This window comes from Drosophila albomicans, chromosome 2L (genome assembly GCF_009650485.2).
Source record: "Drosophila albomicans strain 15112-1751.03 chromosome 2L, ASM965048v2, whole genome shotgun sequence".
In the NCBI taxonomy this organism is placed as follows: Eukaryota; Metazoa; Arthropoda; class Insecta; order Diptera; family Drosophilidae; genus Drosophila; species Drosophila albomicans.
In genome coordinates, this window is record NC_047628.2 from 30,222,882 (window position 1) to 30,243,849 (window position 20,968).

The 20,968-nt window shown below is 39.1% G+C and overlaps 1 protein-coding gene and 1 long non-coding RNA gene across 3 annotated transcripts in view; one reads left to right on the forward strand and one right to left on the reverse strand.

The window, feature by feature from the left end:
- Positions 1-3,646, forward strand: part of LOC117565510 (uncharacterized) — a 37,834-nt gene extending 34,188 nt beyond the window's left edge. Inside the window, exon 3 of the long non-coding RNA XR_004571884.2 lies at positions 2,740-3,646. This is a non-coding gene — a long non-coding RNA (uncharacterized LOC117565510). The remainder of the gene's footprint in view (positions 1-2,739) is intronic.
- On the reverse strand, positions 33-19,894 carry LOC117565507 (uncharacterized). Of its 2 annotated transcripts, none has more exons than XM_034244640.2 (3): positions 19,309-19,893; positions 19,109-19,241; positions 33-390 (listed from the first exon to the last, which is right to left on the reverse strand). In XM_034244640.2, exons 1-2 carry the CDS (start codon positions 19,809-19,811, stop codon positions 19,154-19,156), a joined length of 591 nt encoding a protein of 196 aa, XP_034100531.1. In that variant the 5' UTR covers positions 19,812-19,893; the 3' UTR covers positions 33-390; positions 19,109-19,153. The 2 variants fall into 2 exon arrangements, with proteins under 2 accessions (XP_034100531.1, XP_051859328.1); XM_052003368.1 differs by lacking the exon at positions 33-390 and having other exon boundaries at positions 18,875-19,241; positions 19,309-19,508; positions 19,620-19,894.
- Between the last annotated feature and the right edge of the window lie 1,074 nt (positions 19,895-20,968).

The window sequence follows — 20,968 nt, forward strand, 5'->3', positions numbered from 1 at the left end:
TTCATTTTAGGGTGCGCAGTACTTTACTTGCCTGTTGAGTAATATGCTCATCGACAGCAACAACGACATCTTGGCCTATTTAGCAATGCCAATCGTTATTCTGATGCTCCTAGTTTTGCTGTTTACGGTCCGATTTAGTAAGTTGACTCTTTCTTCTCTCGCTGTAGTTTATGTTTGTGGCCATTTGCGAACTGCAAATTTTCAGTGAATTGAGCTTATTGTTGATGCTGCTGTCGCTGTTTGCAGTGCCAAAGCTGACCAACGCCCTTGCCAAGTTTCACAGGTTCTTTAAGTTGTCTGACAATATGGTTGCCAACTTGCGTCGATTTCGAGGTCTTTAGACCAGTTGAATTTAATTTGAGCTCCAATTTTTGCGAATTTAAATTTGAACTAAAAATAAAAAAAATGAAATTTTAGACATAAATTTGGGCTCCGTTAATATTTTTATTTTTTGTAATGCGTTTTTATAGAAAAATCACTGCGAGTCCCACCCAATATGTAATTCAGTCCAATTTCGTTGCACTCAAAGACGGTGCTTTTGCGGTTACTCGATATATGATGCGTGGAGGCATGTCTTACTATAGCAGATACAGAGCTAGGATTATAATTCCTAGATTTAATTAGATTTAAACAAAATTCCAATCACTTAAACACTGACTATCAAAAAGATCAAAATCAGAATCAGAAAGAAAGAGCGAACGGAAGAAAAATACAGAAGTGATGTAAAGAAGACTTAAATTGGAAAATAAGTACAAATATTTTATCTGTGACGGCGCCAAGTTTTACTGAATCGCTTAACACTGAAAGCGAGCCAAGGCACGGTAAGGTGGCACAAAGTAAAGCAAAGTATGCAAAGCTTATTTTACTTCTTATAATGCAGTCGCTGATTGCACAATGACTGTGACCATCTATCTTTGTCAGTCTTTGCCAGTCAACAGTCACCAGAGTGCAATTCGAGAGGTCTACCACTTTTTCGAATAGCAGCAGAAAAATGATTTTTGCATCAAGTGAAGTGTCAAAGGACTGTGCTCCTCTACATTTCTAGCGAGTTTGTGAACAGTGTGTGAAGAGTTTTTTGACAAATTACAAATTACCTGCACTTAACCACATTTTATCACAGAAAGTTTGATATACAAAATTCAATTATGTACATTTCAAGAAATTCTTGATGTTCAACCATTGCTATCCCACGGTTTTGCTAGTTCGAGTTAGAGTTCAGCCAAGAGCTTGAACAAAAGCAAAACTGTTTGCGGTCCAGATAAGCGCATTTAACCCAATCCAACCCAGCAACAGTACAGTAACAACGAAACCAACAGCAACATCAAAGTATAACGATACAGGACAAGCTTCAAGAAAATAGCTATATTAAAAGAGATGACAGAAAGAGATAGATTGGGGAAGAGTAAAAGGGAGTAAAGAACCCAAGTTTTAATTCAATTTGGAGCGCTTTCCAGAATGGACCAAAAACGGCATTCTACAAATTTTCAATTGTATTAGTGTCACTCTTCATCCTATTTTGCCTCCTTACATTTTACAGTGGTAATGATAGAGATGTTAGGAGACCTACTCGGACTGCAATTCCATTTATTGGTTACCAGAATTTAATACAAATAATTATATTATATTATGGATGTCGCAAGCGATGCCAAGTGCCCACATATAACATAGATACGACGTAGCCACTTACACAAACATATACAACCACTCACATTTATCCACAAGAAAAAAGGAAACTCGATTGGGGAAAACTTAACAGAATTGGAAGGGAATACATAACAACAAATATAATAAAATATAATAAAAGCAACCGGTCCTGCGCCAAAGAAATCAACAAAGTTGCAGATGGACAGCTGGGTTGAGTTCAGCTTAACAAATTCACAACACAAGTAACAACAACAACAATAGCGAATCAGTAAACCTTAATCACACAGAGAGGATGTGCAAGTGTTTAGTCTCGCAATATGGGCAGCTGTGTTACAAGCAGGACAAACGAATCACAACTTCATTGAAAGGATTTTGTTTATTGCCACAAACTAAATCCTACCAACCATATTATGATATACTAACTAATAATATTCAGCTCACACAACTATTTCTCCTACCTGGGAGATCAATTGTTCATCGTGTTGGTCCGTAAATTGTGACTTGGATATTTACCCTCCATTCCATTACAGCCACGTGTTTGACTTTGCGATGTCGTGAGCTTTGCATTTCTGTCTCACATTCTATACACACTTTTACCTCCAAAATGGTTAGCCTGTCCGGGAAAAATTTTATTTGCATTTTGTATAAGTCAGATGACAACGTGACCCACATGGTAAATACAACAATACCAAGCAAAGATGTAGAGTCTTTTGAACAGTTTCTGAAACATAAAACAATTCGGTACTATAAGAATATAATAAAAGAATTACATTGAGTAACAGTCAAATTGGCAAAACTGTAATTCTTAAATTGCAGAATGGTTCCATTCTACTATAATTCTTGCAAATATTATAAACACATTCTTATATGTTCCCAAATTCTTTTTTGTTAGCAAAATATGCACTACAATTATTCGATGTAATAGATCAATCATTCTTATGGTAATTGCGATATTATATTCTGTACGAATTAATTGTCCTAAGTTAAGATACTCAATGAAAAAAGGTATTTTTATCTAAACAAGAAAAACAATTTCTTCACACATTTACCATTGCATGAATCTGTATAATATCTGCTTAATTCTATTTTCGACAGTTGGCAACACTAACATAGTATCAACCAGGACCAAAACCGAAGTAACTAGAAAACATCTCTACCAATTCATTTAAAGTCCGTTTATTCTGTCAACCAGTTAAGTCAGTTACGAGGTCGAAAGCAAAGCAAACCTAAAAGCATGTCGATATTAGGCCAGATAAATTGAAAATGAATTGCGAAATAGAGTGAGCTGATGGCAATGGAAGGGCATCCTCCAAAAGAACTTTAGCGAGGGCCTCATAGAAATACATAAACAACAGGCAGCTAGAGGCAGTTATCCAGAAGGAAAGGGCAGCCATCCAGCACAAGCTCAACACAACATAGCACAGTACAACATTCATCCACGTCAATGGCATTAAGTCAGTCGCAGCAAAGGCATCAAGAGAATTGAATGAAGCGGAAACGGAAACCAAGCTAATGAATGAAGCACAACGAACCAAATGAACGCCATGGGTTGCTCAGGGTGCTTGGGTGCCTCGCCCAAAGGTCCAAAACCGATGTTAAACTGTGCACTTCACTGGTTCGGCGAGGTGACCACGGTCTTACTATCCCAATGCAACCTCAGCCATCTTCATCTAACTTAAGGACATTTACAGTTTACACACAAATGAATATTTAAATTTGGAAGCATAATAGCTCTAGTGCCAATAAATGTGATGATCAACACAAAATCAGTGACCGTACCGTGTCGTCAGACCGCGCTAATTTTGGCTTCCAGTATTAACTCTGATAAGCAAAATTCCTAAAATGTGGCGATTAAGACAATATCTGAAAATCGCTCTATTTTACAAATTGTAATTAGGCTTAATTAAGAGACATCTAAGTCAAACTTAAAGTTCATTATCTTATTATTTATGTATTTCAATATCACTATTTCTTTTACATAATAATACAAAAATATTTACATACCGCAAAATAAAAGATAAAGCCTATAATTTAAATATATTTATTATTTAATTTCAATTTCTAAAAATTTTTGAAAGCAGATCGATTCTACTAGTTATCCTTTTGACAAAGAAATAGCTGCCAAATCCTTTAGGAAATATGGCCAGAAAACGAATGTTCTTTTTCAAAAACATTTTGAAATCTTTGGCAGAGCTATGGCTAAAAAACGAATGTCCTTTTTCGAAAACAAGCTATATCTCGGCCATATCCTTGCGCATTTTCAAAGGACATATATTGCCAGGATCGCAAGGACGAACTCCATCGATCGGCATTAGAAAAGTATGGGGTCATCTAAGGATCCAACACTTCTAATTTTTCAGTCCGGGGGCCGAAGAAAACCGCCCGAAATCACAAATTCCAGGATATCTAGAGAACCGCAAGGACGATTGGAATGAAATTTGGCAGGATAATAGTCCTTGCCAAGAAACTTCGATTGACACTAGTCCGGCAAGGATCGGACAGGATATGGCCGAGATATAAGCTATTTTCTCTGAACAAAAAAGTCCTTGTAACTTTGTTGCTTACAGGACATTCGTCCTTTTTGGTATGTCAATCGGTTTGTATTTAAAAGAGCTATCCTTCTGCCAAAGGACATCCCGATCGTCTTTCAAATGGCCGAGATACGGCGGATTTTCTGAAATTTTGCCAATTTTTCTACACCTACCCCTTGAAAAAATTTCAAGTGCATTTTTTGGTATTTCCTTAAAATCTTTGAATGCCAATCGATAGTCCTGTTTGTTTTGATTACAAAAGTGTGCATCCTTGCTAGATCCTTAAGGATTTGGCAGAGCTATGGCTAAGAAACGAATGTCCTTTTTCGAAAACAAGCTATATCTCGGCCATATCCTTGCGCATTTTCAAAGGACATATATTGCCAGGATCGCAAGGACGAACTCCATCGATCGGCATCAAAAAAGTATGGGGTCATCTAAGGATCCAACACTTCTAATTTTTCAGTCCGGAGGCCGAAGAAAACCGCCCGAAATCACAAATTCCAGGATATCTAGAGAACCGCAAGGACGATTGGGATGAAATTTGGCAGGATAATAGTCCTTGCCAAGAAACTTCGATTGACACTAGTCCGGCTAGGATCGGACAGGATATGGCCGAGATATAAGCTATTTTCTCTGAACAAAAAAAGTCCTTGTAACTTTGTTGCTTACAGGACATTCGTCCTTTTTGGTATGTCAATCGGTTTGTATTTAAAAGAGCTATCCTTCTGCCAAAGGACATCCCGATCGTCTTTCAAATGGCCGAGATACGGCGGATTTTCTGAAATTTTGACATATATTGCCAGGATCGCAAGGACGAACTCCATCGATCGGCATTAGAAAAGTATGGGGTCATCTAAGGATCCAACACTTCTAATTTTTCAGTCCGGGGGCCGAAGAAAACCGCCCGAAATCACAAATTCCAGGATATCTAGAGAACCGCAAGGACGATTGGAATGAAATTTGGCAGGATAATAGTCCTTGCCAAGAAACTTCGATTGACACTAGTCCGGCAAGGATCGGACAGGATATGGCCGAGATATAAGCTATTTTCTCTGAACAAAAAAGTCCTTGTAACTTTGTTGCTTACAGGACATTCGTCCTTTTTGGTATGTCAATCGGTTTGTATTTAAAAGAGCTATCCTTCTGCCAAAGGACATCCCGATCGTCTTTCAAATGGCCGAGATACGGCGGATTTTCTGAAATTTTGCCAATTTTTCTACACCTACCCCTTGAAAAAATTTCAAGTGCATTTTTTGGTATTTCCTTAAAATCTTTGAATGCCAATCGATAGTCCTGTTTGTTTTGATTACAAAAGTGTGCATCCTTGCTAGATCCTTAAGGATTTGGCAGAGCTATGGCTAAGAAACGAATGTCCTTTTTCGAAAACAAGCTATATCTCGGCCATATCCTTGCGCATTTTCAAAGGACATATATTGCCAGGATCGCAAGGACGAACTCCATCGATCGGCATCAAAAAAGTATGGGGTCATCTAAGGATCCAACACTTCTAATTTTTCAGTCCGGAGGCCGAAGAAAACCGCCCGAAATCACAAATTCCAGGATATCTAGAGAACCGCAAGGACGATTGGGATGAAATTTGGCAGGATAATAGTCCTTGCCAAGAAACTTCGATTGACACTAGTCCGGCTAGGATCGGACAGGATATGGCCGAGATATAAGCTATTTTCTCTGAACAAAAAAGTCCTTGTAACTTTGTTGCTTACAGGACATTCGTCCTTTTTGGTATGTCAATCGGTTTGTATTTAAAAGAGCTATCCTTCTGCCAAAGGACATCCCGATCGTCTTTCAAATGGCCGAGATACGGCGGATTTTCTGAAATTTTGACAATTTTTCTACACCTACCCCTTGAAAAAATTTCAAGTGCATTTTTTGGTATTATCCTTAAAATCTTTGAATGCCAATCGATAGTCCTGTTTGTTGTGATTACAAAAGTGTGCATCCTTGCTAGATCCTTAAGGATTTGGCAGAGCTATGGCTAAAAAACGAATGTCCTTTTTCGAAAACAAGCTATATCTCGGCCATATCCTTGCGCATTTTCAAAGGACATATATTGCCAGGATCGCAAGGACGAACTCCATCGATCGGCATCAAAAAAGTATGGGGTCATCTAAGGATCCAACACTTCTAATTTTTCAGTCCGGGGGCCGAAGAAAACCGCCCGAAATCACAAATTCCAGGATATCTAGAGAACCGCAAGGACGATTGGAATGAAATTTGGCAGGATAATAGTCCTTGCCAAGAAACTTCGATTGACACTAGTCCGGCAAGGATCGGACAGGATATGGCCGAGATATAAGCTATTTTCTCTGAACAAAAAAGACCTTGTAACTTTGTTGCTTACAGGACATTCGTCTTTTTTGGTATGTCAATCGGTTTGTATTTTAAAAGAGCTATCCTTCTGCCAAAGGACATCCCGATCGTCTTTCAAATGGCCGAGATACGGCGGATTTTCTGAAATTTTGACAATTTTTCTACACCTACCCCTTGAAAAAATTTCAAGTGCATTTTTTGGTATTATCCTTAAAATCTTTGAATGCCAATCGATAGTCCTGTTTGTTGTGATTACAAAAGTGTGCATCCTTGCTAGATCCTTAAGGATTTGGCAGAGCTATGGCTAAAAAACGAATGTCCTTTTTCGAAAACAAGCTATATCTCGGCCATATCCTTGCGCATTTTCAAAGGACATATATTGCCAGGATCGCAAGGACGAACTCCATCGATCGGCATCAAAAAAGTATGGGGTCATCTAAGGATCCAACACTTCTAATTTTTCAGTCCGGGGGCCGAAGAAAACCGCCCGAAATCACAAATTCCAGGATATCTAGAGAACCGCAAGGACGATTGGGATGAAATTTGGCAGGATAATAGTCCTTGCCAAGAAACTTCGATTGACACTAGTCCGGCAAGGATCGGACAGGATATGGCCGAGATATAAGCTATTTTCTCTGAACAAAAAAGACCTTGTAACTTTGTTGCTTACAGGACATTCGTCCTTTTTGGTATGTCAATCGGTTTGTATTTTAAAAGAGCTATCCTTCTGCCAAAGGACATCCCGATCGTCTTTCAAATGGCCGAGATACGGCGGATTTTCTGAAATTTTGACAATTTTTCTACACCTACCCCTTGAAAAAATTTCAAGTGCATTTTTTGGTATTATCCTTAAAATCTTTGAATGCCAATCGATAGTCCTGTTTGTTGTGATTACAAAAGTGTGCATCCTTGCTAGATCCTTAAGGATTTGGCAGAGCTATGGCTAAAAAACGAATGTCCTTTTTCGAAAACAAGCTATATCTCGGCCATATCCTTGCGCATTTTCAAAGGACATATATTGCCAGGATCGCAAGGACGAACTCCATCGATCGGCATCAAAAAAGTATGGGGTCATCTAAGGATCCAACACTTCTAATTTTTCAGTCCGGGGGCCGAAGAAAACCGCCCGAAATCACAAATTCCAGGATATCTAGAGAACCGCAAGGACGATTGGGATGAAATTTGGCAGGATAATAGTCCTTGCCAAGAAACTTCGATTGACACTAGTCCGGCAAGGATCGGACAGGATATGGCCGAGATATAAGCTATTTTCTCTGAACAAAAAAGTCCTTGTAACTTTGTTGCTTACAGGACATTCGTCCTTTTTGGTATGTCAATCGGTTTGTATTTAAAAGAGCTATCCTTCTGCCAAAGGACATCCCGATCGTCTTTCAAATGGCCGAGATACGGCGGATTTTCTGAAATTTTGACAATTTTTCTACACCTACCCCTTGAAAAAATTTCAAGTGCATTTTTTGGTATTATCCTTAAAATCTTTGAATGCCAATCGATAGTCCTGTTTGTTGTGATTACAAAAGTGTGCATCCTTGCTATATCCTTAAGAATTTGGCAGAGCTATGGCTAAAAAACGAATGTCCTTTTTCGAAAACAAGCTATATCTCGGCCATATCCTTGCGCATTTTCAAAGGACATATATTGCCAGGATCGCAAGGACGAACTCCATCGATCGGCATCAAAAAAGTATGGGGTCATCTAAGGATCCAACACTTCTAATTTTTCAGTCCGGGGGCCGAAGAAAACCGCCCGAAATCACAAATTCCAGGATATCTAGAGAACCGCAAGGACGATTGGGATGAAATTTGGCAGGATAATAGTCCTTGCCAAGAAACTTCGATTGACACTAGTCCGGCAAGGATCGGACAGGATATGGCCGAGATATAAGCTATTTTCTCTGAACAAAAAAGTCCTTGTAACTTTGTTGCTTACAGGACATTCGTCCTTTTTGGTATGTCAATCGGTTTGTATTTAAAAGAGCTATCCTTCTGCCAAAGGACATCCCGATCGTCTTTCAAATGGCCGAGATACGGCGGATTTTCTGAAATTTTGACAATTTTTCTACACCTACCCCTTGAAAAAATTTCAAGTGCATTTTTTGGTATTATCCTTAAAATCTTTGAATGCCAATCGATAGTCCTGTTTGTTGTGATTACAAAAGTGTGCATCCTTGCTAGATCCTTAAGGATTTGGCAGAGCTATGGCTAAAAAACGAATGTCCTTTTTCGAAAACAAGCTATATCTCGGCCATATCCTTGCGCATTTTCAAAGGACATATATTGCCAGGATCGCAAGGACGAACTCCATCGATCGGCATCAAAAAAGTATGGGGTCATCTAAGGATCCAACACTTCTAATTTTTCAGTCCGGGGGCCGAAGAAAACCGCCCGAAATCACAAATTCCAGGATATCTAGAGAACCGCAAGGACGATTGGGATGAAATTTGGCAGGATAATAGTCCTTGCCAAGAAACTTCGATTGACACTAGTCCGGCAAGGATCGGACAGGATATGGCCGAGATATAAGCTATTTTCTCTGAACAAAAAAGTCCTTGTAACTTTGTTGCTTACAGGACATTCGTCCTTTTTGGTATGTCAATCGGTTTGTATTTAAAAGAGCTATCCTTCTGCCAAAGGACATCCCGATCGTCTTTCAAATGGCCGAGATACGGCGGATTTTCTGAAATTTTGACAATTTTTCTACACCTACCCCTTGAAAAAATTTCAAGTGCATTTTTTGGTATTATCCTTAAAATCTTTGAATGCCAATCGATAGTCCTGTTTGTTGTGATTACAAAAGTGTGCATCCTTGCTAGATCCTTAAGGATTTGGCAGAGCTATGGCTAAAAAACGAATGTCCTTTTTCGAAAACAAGCTATATCTCGGCCATATCCTTGCGCATTTTCAAAGGACATATATTGCCAGGATCGCAAGGACGAACTCCATCGATCGGCATCAAAAAAGTATGGGGTCATCTAAGGATCCAACACTTCTAATTTTTCAGTCCGGGGGCCGAAGAAAACCGCCCGAAATCACAAATTCCAGGATATCTAGAGAACCGCAAGGACGATTGGGATGAAATTTGGCAGGATAATAGTCCTTGCCAAGAAACTTCGATTGACACTAGTCCGGCAAGGATCGGACAGGATATGGCCGAGATATAAGCTATTTTCTCTGAACAAAAAAGTCCTTGTAACTTTGTTGCTTACAGGACATTCGTCCTTTTTGGTATGTCAATCGGTTTGTATTTAAAAGAGCTATCCTTCTGCCAAAGGACATCCCGATCGTCTTTCAAATGGCCGAGATACGGCGGATTTTCTGAAATTTTGACAATTTTTCTACACCTACCCCTTGAAAAAATTTCAAGTGCATTTTTTGGTATTATCCTTAAAATCTTTGAATGCCAATCGATAGTCCTGTTTGTTGTGATTACAAAAGTGTGCATCCTTGCTAGATCCTTAAGGATTTGGCAGAGCTATGGCTAAAAAACGAATGTCCTTTTTCGAAAACAAGCTATATCTCGGCCATATCCTTGCGCATTTTCAAAGGACATATATTGCCAGGATCGCAAGGACGAACTCCATCGATCGGCATCAAAAAAGTATGGGGTCATCTAAGGATCCAACACTTCTAATTTTTCAGTCCGGGGGCCGAAGAAAACCGCCCGAAATCACAAATTCCAGGATATCTAGAGAACCGCAAGGACGATTGGGATGAAATTTGGCAGGATAATAGTCCTTGCCAAGAAACTTCGATTGACACTAGTCCGGCAAGGATCGGACAGGATATGGCCGAGATATAAGCTATTTTCTCTGAACAAAAAAGTCCTTGTAACTTTGTTGCTTACAGGACATTCGTCCTTTTTGGTATGTCAATCGGTTTGTATTTAAAAGAGCTATCCTTCTGCCAAAGGACATCCCGATCGTCTTTCAAATGGCCGAGATACGGCGGATTTTCTGAAATTTTGACAATTTTTCTACACCTACCCCTTGAAAAAATTTCAAGTGCATTTTTTGGTATTATCCTTAAAATCTTTGAATGCCAATCGATAGTCCTGTTTGTTGTGATTACAAAAGTGTGCATCCTTGCTAGATCCTTAAGGATTTGGCAGAGCTATGGCTAAAAAACGAATGTCCTTTTTCGAAAACAAGCTATATCTCGGCCATATCCTTGCGCATTTTCAAAGGACATATATTGCCAGGATCGCAAGGACGAACTCCATCGATCGGCATCAAAAAAGTATGGGGTCATCTAAGGATCCAACACTTCTAATTTTTCAGTCCGGGGGCCGAAGAAAACCGCCCGAAATCACAAATTCCAGGATATCTAGAGAACCGCAAGGACGATTGGGATGAAATTTGGCAGGATAATAGTCCTTGCCAAGAAACTTCGATTGACACTAGTCCGGCAAGGATCGGACAGGATATGGCCGAGATATAAGCTATTTTCTCTGAACAAAAAAGTCCTTGTAACTTTGTTGCTTACAGGACATTCGTCCTTTTTGGTATGTCAATCGGTTTGTATTTAAAAGAGCTATCCTTCTGCCAAAGGACATCCCGATCGTCTTTCAAATGGCCGAGATACGGCGGATTTTCTGAAATTTTGACAATTTTTCTACACCTACCCCTTGAAAAAATTTCAAGTGCATTTTTTGGTATTATCCTTAAAATCTTTGAATGCCAATCGATAGTCCTGTTTGTTGTGATTACAAAAGTGTGCATCCTTGCTAGATCCTTAAGGATTTGGCAGAGCTATGGCTAAAAAACGAATGTCCTTTTTCGAAAACAAGCTATATCTCGGCCATATCCTTGCGCATTTTCAAAGGACATATATTGCCAGGATCGCAAGGACGAACTCCATCGATCGGCATCAAAAAAGTATGGGGTCATCTAAGGATCCAACACTTCTAATTTTTCAGTCCGGGGGCCGAAGAAAACCGCCCGAAATCACAAATTCCAGGATATCTAGAGAACCGCAAGGACGATTGGGATGAAATTTGGCAGGATAATAGTCCTTGCCAAGAAACTTCGATTGACACTAGTCCGGCAAGGATCGGACAGGATATGGCCGAGATATAAGCTATTTTCTCTGAACAAAAAAGTCCTTGTAACTTTGTTGCTTACAGGACATTCGTCCTTTTTGGTATGTCAATCGGTTTGTATTTAAAAGAGCTATCCTTCTGCCAAAGGACATCCCGATCGTCTTTCAAATGGCCGAGATACGGCGGATTTTCTGAAATTTTGACAATTTTTCTACACCTACCCCTTGAAAAAATTTCAAGTGCATTTTTTGGTATTATCCTTAAAATCTTTGAATGCCAATCGATAGTCCTGTTTGTTGTGATTACAAAAGTGTGCATCCTTGCTAGATCCTTAAGGATTTGGCAGAGCTATGGCTAAAAAACGAATGTCCTTTTTCGAAAACAAGCTATATCTCGGCCATATCCTTGCGCATTTTCAAAGGACATATATTGCCAGGATCGCAAGGACGAACTCCATCGATCGGCATCAAAAAAGTATGGGGTCATCTAAGGATCCAACACTTCTAATTTTTCAGTCCGGGGGCCGAAGAAAACCGCCCGAAATCACAAATTCCAGGATATCTAGAGAACCGCAAGGACGATTGGGATGAAATTTGGCAGGATAATAGTCCTTGCCAAGAAACTTCGATTGACACTAGTCCGGCAAGGATCGGACAGGATATGGCCGAGATATAAGCTATTTTCTCTGAACAAAAAAGTCCTTGTAACTTTGTTGCTTACAGGACATTCGTCCTTTTTGGTATGTCAATCGGTTTGTATTTAAAAGAGCTATCCTTCTGCCAAAGGACATCCCGATCGTCTTTCAAATGGCCGAGATACGGCGGATTTTCTGAAATTTTGACAATTTTTCTACACCTACCCCTTGAAAAAATTTCAAGTGCATTTTTTGGTATTATCCTTAAAATCTTTGAATGCCAATCGATAGTCCTGTTTGTTGTGATTACAAAAGTGTGCATCCTTGCTAGATCCTTAAGGATTTGGCAGAGCTATGGCTAAAAAACGAATGTCCTTTTTCGAAAACAAGCTATATCTCGGCCATATCCTTGCGCATTTTCAAAGGACATATATTGCCAGGATCGCAAGGACGAACTCCATCGATCGGCATCAAAAAAGTATGGGGTCATCTAAGGATCCAACACTTCTAATTTTTCAGTCCGGGGGCCGAAGAAAACCGCCCGAAATCACAAATTCCAGGATATCTAGAGAACCGCAAGGACGATTGGGATGAAATTTGGCAGGATAATAGTCCTTGCCAAGAAACTTCGATTGACACTAGTCCGGCAAGGATCGGACAGGATATGGCCGAGATATAAGCTATTTTCTCTGAACAAAAAAGTCCTTGTAACTTTGTTGCTTACAGGACATTCGTCCTTTTTGGTATGTCAATCGGTTTGTATTTAAAAGAGCTATCCTTCTGCCAAAGGACATCCCGATCGTCTTTCAAATGGCCGAGATACGGCGGATTTTCTGAAATTTTGCCAATTTTTCTACACCTACCCCTTGAAAAAATTTCAAGTGCATTTTTTGGTATTATCCTTAAAATCTTTGAATGCCAATCGATAGTCCTGTTTGTTGTGATTACAAAAGTGTGCATCCTTGCTAGATCCTTAAGGATTTGGCAGAGCTATGGCTAAAAAACGAATGTCCTTTTTCGAAAACAAGCTATATCTCGGCCATATCCTTGCGCATTTTCAAAGGACATATATTGCCAGGATCGCAAGGACGAACTCCATCGATCGGCATCAAAAAAGTATGGGGTCATCTAAGGATCCAACACTTCTAATTTTTCAGTCCGGGGGCCGAAGAAAACCGCCCGAAATCACAAATTCCAGGATATCTAGAGAACCGCAAGGACGATTGGGATGAAATTTGGCAGGATAATAGTCCTTGCCAAGAAACTTCGATTGACACTAGTCCGGCAAGGATCGGACAGGATATGGCCGAGATATAAGCTATTTTCTCTGAACAAAAAAGTCCTTGTAACTTTGTTGCTTACAGGACATTCGTCCTTTTTGGTATGTCAATCGGTTTGTATTTAAAAGAGCTATCCTTCTGCCAAAGGACATCCCGATCGTCTTTCAAATGGCCGAGATACGGCGGATTTTCTGAAATTTTGAAAAATTTTTCTACACCTACCCCTTGAAAAAATTTCAAGTGCATTTTTTGGTATTATCCTTAAAATCTTTGAATGCCAATCGATAGTCCTGTTTGTTTTGATTACAAAAGTGTGCATCCTTGCTAGATCCTTAAGGATTTGGCAGAGCTATGGCTAAAAAACGAATGTCCTTTTTCGAAAACAAGCTATATCTCGGCCATATCCTTGCGCATTTTCAAAGGACATATATTGCCAGGATCGCAAGGACGAACTCCATCGATCGGCATCAAAAAAGTATGGGGTCATCTAAGGATCCAACACTTCTAATTTTTCAGTCCGGGGCCGAAGAAAACCGCCCGAAATCACAAATTCCAGGATATCTAGAGAACCGCAAGGACGATTGGGATGAAATTTGGCAGGATAATAGTCCTTGCCAAGAAACTTCGATTGACACTAGTCCGGCAAGGATCGGACAGGATATGGCCGAGATATAAGCTATTTTCTCTGAACAAAAAAGTCCTTGTAACTTTGTTGCTTACAGGACATTCGTCCTTTTTGGTATGTCAATCGGTTTGTATTTAAAAGAGCTATCCTTCTGCCAAAGGACATCCCGATCGTCTTTCAAATGGCCGAGATACGGCGGATTTTCTGAAATTTTGACAATTTTTCTACACCTACCCCTTGAAAAAATTTCAAGTGCATTTTTTGGTATTATCCTTAAAATCTTTGAATGCCAATCGATAGTCCTGTTTGTTGTGATTACAAAAGTGTGCATCCTTGCTAGATCCTTAAGGATTTGGCAGAGCTATGGCTAAAAAACGAATGTCCTTTTTCGAAAACAAGCTATATCTCGGCCATATCCTTGCGCATTTTCAAAGGACATATATTGGCAGGATCGCAAGGACGAACTCCATCGATCGGCATCAAAAAAGTATGGGGTCATCTAAGGATCCAACACTTCTAATTTTTCAGTCCGGGGGCCGAAGAAAACCGCCCGAAATCACAAATGCCAGGATATCTAGAGAACCGCAAGGACGATTGGGATGAAATTTGGCAGGATAATAGTCCTTGCCAAGAAACTTCGATTGACACTAGTCCGGCAAGGATCGGACAGGATATGGCCGAGATATAAGCTATTTTCTCTGAACAAAAAAGTCCTTGTAACTTTGTTGCTTACAGGACATTCGTCCTTTTTGGTATGTCATTCGGTTTGTATTTAAAAGAGCTATCCTTCTGCCAAAGGACATCCCGATCGTCTTTCAAATGGCCGAGATACGGCGGATTTTCTGAAATTTTGCCTTGAAAAAATTTCAAGTGCATTTTTTGGTATTCTCCTTAAAATCTTTGAATGCTAATCGATAGTCCTGTTTGTTGTGATTACAAAAGTGTGCATCCTTGCTAGATCCTTAAGGATTTGGCAGAGCTATGGCTAAAAAACGAATGTCCTTTTTCGAAAACAAGCTATATCTCGGCCATATCCTTGCGCATTTTCAAAGGACATATATTTCCAGGATCGCAAGGACGAACTCCATCGATCGGCATCAAAAAAGTATGGGGTCATCTAAGGATCCAACACTTCTAATTTTTCAGTCCGGGGGCCGAAGAAAACCGCCGAAATCACAAATTCCAGGATATCTAGAGAACCGCAAGGACGATTGGGATGAAATTTGGCAGGATAATAGTCCTTGCCAAGAAACTTCGATTGACACTAGTCCGGCAAGGATCGGACAGGATATGGCCGAGATATAAGCTATTTTCTCTGAACAAAAAAGTCCTTGTAACTTTGTTGCTTACAGGACATTCGTCCGTTTTGGTATGTCAATAGGTTTGTATTTAAAAGAGCTATCCTTCTGCCAAAGGACATCCCGATCGTCTTTCAAATGGCCGAGATACGGCGGATTTTCTGAAATTTTGACAATTTTTCTACACCTACCCCTTGAAAAAATTTCAAGTGCATTTTTTGGTATTATCCTTAAAATCTTTGAATGCCAATCGATAGTCCTGTTTGTTTTGATTACAAAAGTGTGCATCCTTGCTTGATCCTTAAGGATTTGGCAGAGCTATGGCTAAAAAACGAATGTCCTTTTTCGAAAACAAGCTATATCTCGGCCATATCCTTGCGCATTTTCAAAGGACATATATTGCCAGGATCGCAAGGACGAACTCCATCGATCGGCATCAAAAAAGTATGGGGTCATCTAAGGATCCAACACTTCTAATTTTTCAGTCCGGGGGCCGAAGAAAACCGCCCGAAATCACAAATTCCAGGATATCTAGAGAACCGCAAGGACGATTGGGATGAAATTTGGCAGGATAATAGTCCTTGCCAAGAAACTTCGATTGACACTAGTCCGGCAAGGATCGGACAGGATATGGCCGAGATATAAGCTATTTTCTCTGAACAAAAAAGTCCTTGTAACTTTGTTGCTTACAGGACATTCGTCCTTTTTGGTATGTCAATCGGTTTGTATTTAAAAGAGCTATCCTTCTGCCAAAGGACATCCCGATCGTCTTTCAAATGGCCGAGATACGGCGGATTTTCTGAAATTTTGCCAATTTTTCTACACGTACCCCTTGAAAAAATTTCAAGTGCATTTTTTGGTATTATCCTTAAAATCTTTGAATGCCAATCGATAGTCCTGTTTGTTTTGATTACAAAAGTGTGCATCCTTGCTAGATCCTTAAGGATTTGGCAGAGCTATGGCTAAAAAACGAATGTCCTTTTTCGAAAACAAGCTATATCTCGGCCATATCCTTGCGCGTTTTCAAAGGACATATATTGCCAGGATCGCAAGGACGAACTCCATCGATCGGCATCAAAAAAGTATGGGGTCATCTAAGGATCCAACACTTCTAATTTTTCAGTCCGGGGGCCGAAGAAAACCGCCCGAAATCACAAATTCCAGGATATCTAGAGAACCGCAAGGACGATTGGGATGAAATTTGGCAGGATAATAGTCCTTGCCAAGAAACTTCGATTGACACTAGTCCGGCAAGGATCGCACAGGATATAGCCGAGATATAAGCTATTTTCTCTGAACAAAAAAGTCCTTGTAACTTTGTTGCTTACAGGACATTCGTCCTTTTTGGTATGTCAATCGGTTTGTATTTAAAAGAGCTATCCTTCTGCCAAAGGACATCCCGATCGTCTTTCAAATGGCCGAGATACGGCGGATTTTCTGAAATTTTGCCAATTTTTCTACACCTACCCCTTGAAAAAATTTCAAGTGCACTTTTTGGTATTATCCTTAAAATCTTTGAATGCCAATCGATAGTCCTGTTTGTTTTGATTACAAAAGTGTGCATCCTTGCTAGATCCTTAAGGATTTGGCAGAGCTATGGCTAAAAAACGAATGTCCGTTTTCGAAAACATGCTCTATCTCGGCCATATCCAATGGATTTTTTAAAGTTTTGGCCATTTTTTTTAGGTTTTGGAAGTAAGTCTTATTTTGTAAAGAAAAAAAGAAACTCTGTTTAATAACTGAAGTAAAGCACAAGCTGGCTGGCCAGTTGATGTTCAAATGCACAAACTAAACAAAAGTGCGAGCATACAATGAAAAGATTCAGGAGCAACAAAGAGCGAATTTGCGAAAACGTTGTTGGAGTGAGAACCGGACGTAGGGAGAGAAAAGAAAAATGGTGTGGCATTGACATTGATGATACTGTTGGTGCGTATGCCGCCTAAAGAACACGATACGCAAAGTGTCAATAACAATTTACACTTGAGACGATATCTCAATATTGTCGAACGTCAAAAGCAGCATCGGTACCAACCAACGATACCAACTGTTTCGTCCTGCTCTTAGGCTTTGAGGAGGACAATTCTGATGACAGCAAAACAATGGTGACCATCGTGACGAGTCGATGGTGAAATCTAGTGCTATTGCCGATTCCTTTCCGTTAGTCTTGTCCTTGCCCTTGCTTTTGGCTTTGCTGTTTAGCGCTGTTTTGTTTATTTAACCCAAACCATTCCACCCAAGATCTAAAAAAAAGCAGGTCGCAACGATGCCTTCAAAGTTGACTGAAAATCCAAAATAATTTCATCGGTTGAATAATTGTCGCAAAACAATTTTGTCAGCATGAGTTTTGAGTACCCGAACATTTTTATGCCCGCTACCCACAGGTTAGAAGGTAGAATTATAACTTTGTGCCTACAGGATATGTATAGTATGTAAACTCGTAGTAGCGGGTATCTCACAGTCAACCACACTCGACTGAAGCTTTCTTACTTGTTTAAATGTTATGATACAATAAAAAAAAAGTAACACAAAGAATGACTTTAAGGCATGTCACTAAATTTGACACATTATCTGTGTCAACTTTGCACCAAAATTTTGTGTCAAAACTTTAGAGGCTGATTAAACAATAAAGCCATCGCTTATTATTACATTTGCGAGCACAGAGATTTACTGCTTCATCAAATGTGACTAGTTAATATTAATTGAAAGTTCCAACAACGATTGCTTTCTACAAAAGCAGTCCATTATATGTTAAATAAGCTTTTAATATTAAGTCGCATGAACTTTCATTATTTTTGCAACAATATTTTGTAGCTGTTAGTGATGATTGCAGTGTACCTTTTTGGGCACTTAAATTTGAGTTCAGTTATGTAAATATACTATGTATAACTATGTTGCCGTGATTTTCTTTAGATTTCAGAACTTGAAAATCGTCCAAGTTTTGCGTTTAAAGATTTCAGAGAATCGTTTTTAAATTTTAAATTAGAGGACATGAAAATGATGGCAGGCAGTACCTTGCATATTTGTTTGATGCTTAACAGCGTTAACACTCACAGATACCCATTAAGATCGAGAAGTGATCTGTGCTATATAGTTAGTAGCAGATATATGTATAAGCATCGCTGTATCTGTCGAGTGCTCTACAATAGTACTTGTTCAGACAATGTAAAATGACACAGCCCATCTGACTCAAGTGGCGCTATAGCGCCCTGCCCCGCCTATTGCTCACCAATGTCTGCGACTGCTCCAAATCATGATAAGAGCTCTCATCACAATCATTGACATCAATGCGTTGCTCCTGGTTTTTTAGCCGTCGTTCGCAGCTGATAGCGAGAAAATATGAGTGGAGCAACTTTGTATAAACTGAAGTATATTATTACTACCCATTGCTCGAGTTATTGGCTAAATAATAGGTTATTATGCTAGATTGGCATATGTTACAATAACAGTAAACGAAATGTTAAGGCAGTACTCAATTATTAAAATTTAAAATGTTTGTCAATTATATAATGGGGAATGTTGTATTAAAAGAAAATCGGAGAATGCACATTTCTTTGAATACTAATAGTTCCACAATTTTCTCATTTTCTTTCGACTCATACATCATGAATATGATTCACACATTGTAGGCAATGTTATTTGATTTGATTGCATGTAGATATGTCGAAATACACATATACATATATGAAACAACAATTTAAAGACCTTACTGTGCTTCATTTGAGCCGAGTTTAAGTCATGTGTAAGAAGGCTTTCTAATTGCTTTTTATCTTCAGATTGTTGTAATTGAATTTACTTCCATATATTGGCACTATATTGACAGGTGGGATGGGCTTGCGCTTGCTATAAAATAAAATTTTTGAATATAAATTTCGCAGTCTTTTAAATAAAACTAATGCAACATACTAACCAGGCGCAATGAAACTCGAACAGCTCTTCATCATTGCAATGGTAACTTTGTGCTACATTTGGTCCCTGAATTTGTAAAATCATGCGCATATGTTTTTTCAACGAAGATTGGTCGCAGCATGTGTAGTTCTTCAAATAACCAGCTAGTGTTTGAGTTAGGAATTCCTCTATCAACTGATCCGGGCTAGGACTATTTGAAGCCTGCGGATTAACATAATGCATAATTTTTGATACCGTACGCTCGTAATCAAGTGGCAATCCAGTTATGCGGTCTGGAGTAAATATCCTAGGTAAATTAGCTTTATGCTTAACTTTGGTTAGCACGATCGTCTTGCGCCAAATGTTCTGAATACTTGGACATTTTTGTGGTTGACGCTTTGTGGAATTTTTTAAGCTTTTCTTACTGTGAGACTTCTTATTCTTCTTTTGCATCGCCTGATAAGCTAGTTCAATTTTTGGTACCACGGCGTGTTTGGAGAATCCAACATGTTTCTCAAATTCCATATTTGGCTGTCTTTTATTTTATTATATTTTTATACTATGAATTTAATGTAGATTGATCGGTATTTTTTCAATATAATATGTTAATAAGACAAAAACACCTAAGCTAGCTTCGTGTTGAACGAAAACAATTGCAAGAATATCATCCCTAGAGTAAGCAACAGATTAGAAATTGCAGTTATGAGTGCTCTTTTAATTTAATGTATTGCGTGATACATGATAACAAGTGCAATGCCAGACTTATAATTGCATTTCGTTAGGACCCATACAGCATACACACACCCACCCACATATGTACATTTACAAGCTGTAAGTTTATGTGGCCACAGCCAACTTAACTTTTGAGACAATGTCAACTCCAATGAACGGTCGCTTTAGTTATTATTGCAAATGACACCAATACAAATGAACAAAAAGCAAACCGCACATACATCTTCATTCTCTACATGTTCGTACATTGAAATGTATGTGTGCTCGACCAGGGCTGTGGAACCGCATGATTGTATTGCAAGGAACTATTGTAATTGCCATTACATGCATTTGTTGTAAGTAAGCGTTGATACAGAGTATAACGAGAGCACCTATATCAATGCACAGGACGCAATTCCTATCCCGCACATAACAACTCACACTCACGTAAGTACGATAACGTGCTGCAAAAGACATTGCAGTAGTAGCAGTAGCAGGACAAAAGCAATATAATTAATCATAAAAGAGCAAGCTGAGCTAAACCCACATGATGATTCAACACCAACATTTACGTCTGCTTCGTCCGGATATGGCAAAATGGCAATATTTATATGCTCAAAAATAGTAGTGAAACAGCGAGAAACATTTATACTTTACATATCAAATTGGCCAACCCTTGTGATAATATTTTATTTGTATGTATCCGGTCAAATAAGCATAAGAAATCGTAAAATTTCACTTTAATTTTTTGAATACTTGTCGTATTTTTTATATGACACTACTATTCTATCAATTAGCAATGTTTATGTAGGATATTTTACAAGCCGACTACTCTTTTGCCAATTCACTATTATACTTATGTTTCCAAACAAGACGTACGAGAAAAAAGATGGGGAAAATTCTGATAGCAAGGAAATGACTTCACACCTTTTTCCTCTGTCTGCTGCGCGTAAGCGTTGAGCGAAAGAAAG

Excerpts from the sequence above, each read along its gene's own strand:
- LOC117565507 (XM_034244640.2), bottom strand. The coding sequence starts at position 19,811 with ATGGAATTTGAGAAACATGTTGGATTCTCCAAACACGCCGTGGTACCA. Across the intron at positions 19,242-19,308 it reads TTCGAGTTTCATTGCGCCTG|CAAGCGCAAGCCCATCCCAC; the intron begins GTTAGTATGTTG and ends TTTATTTTATAG.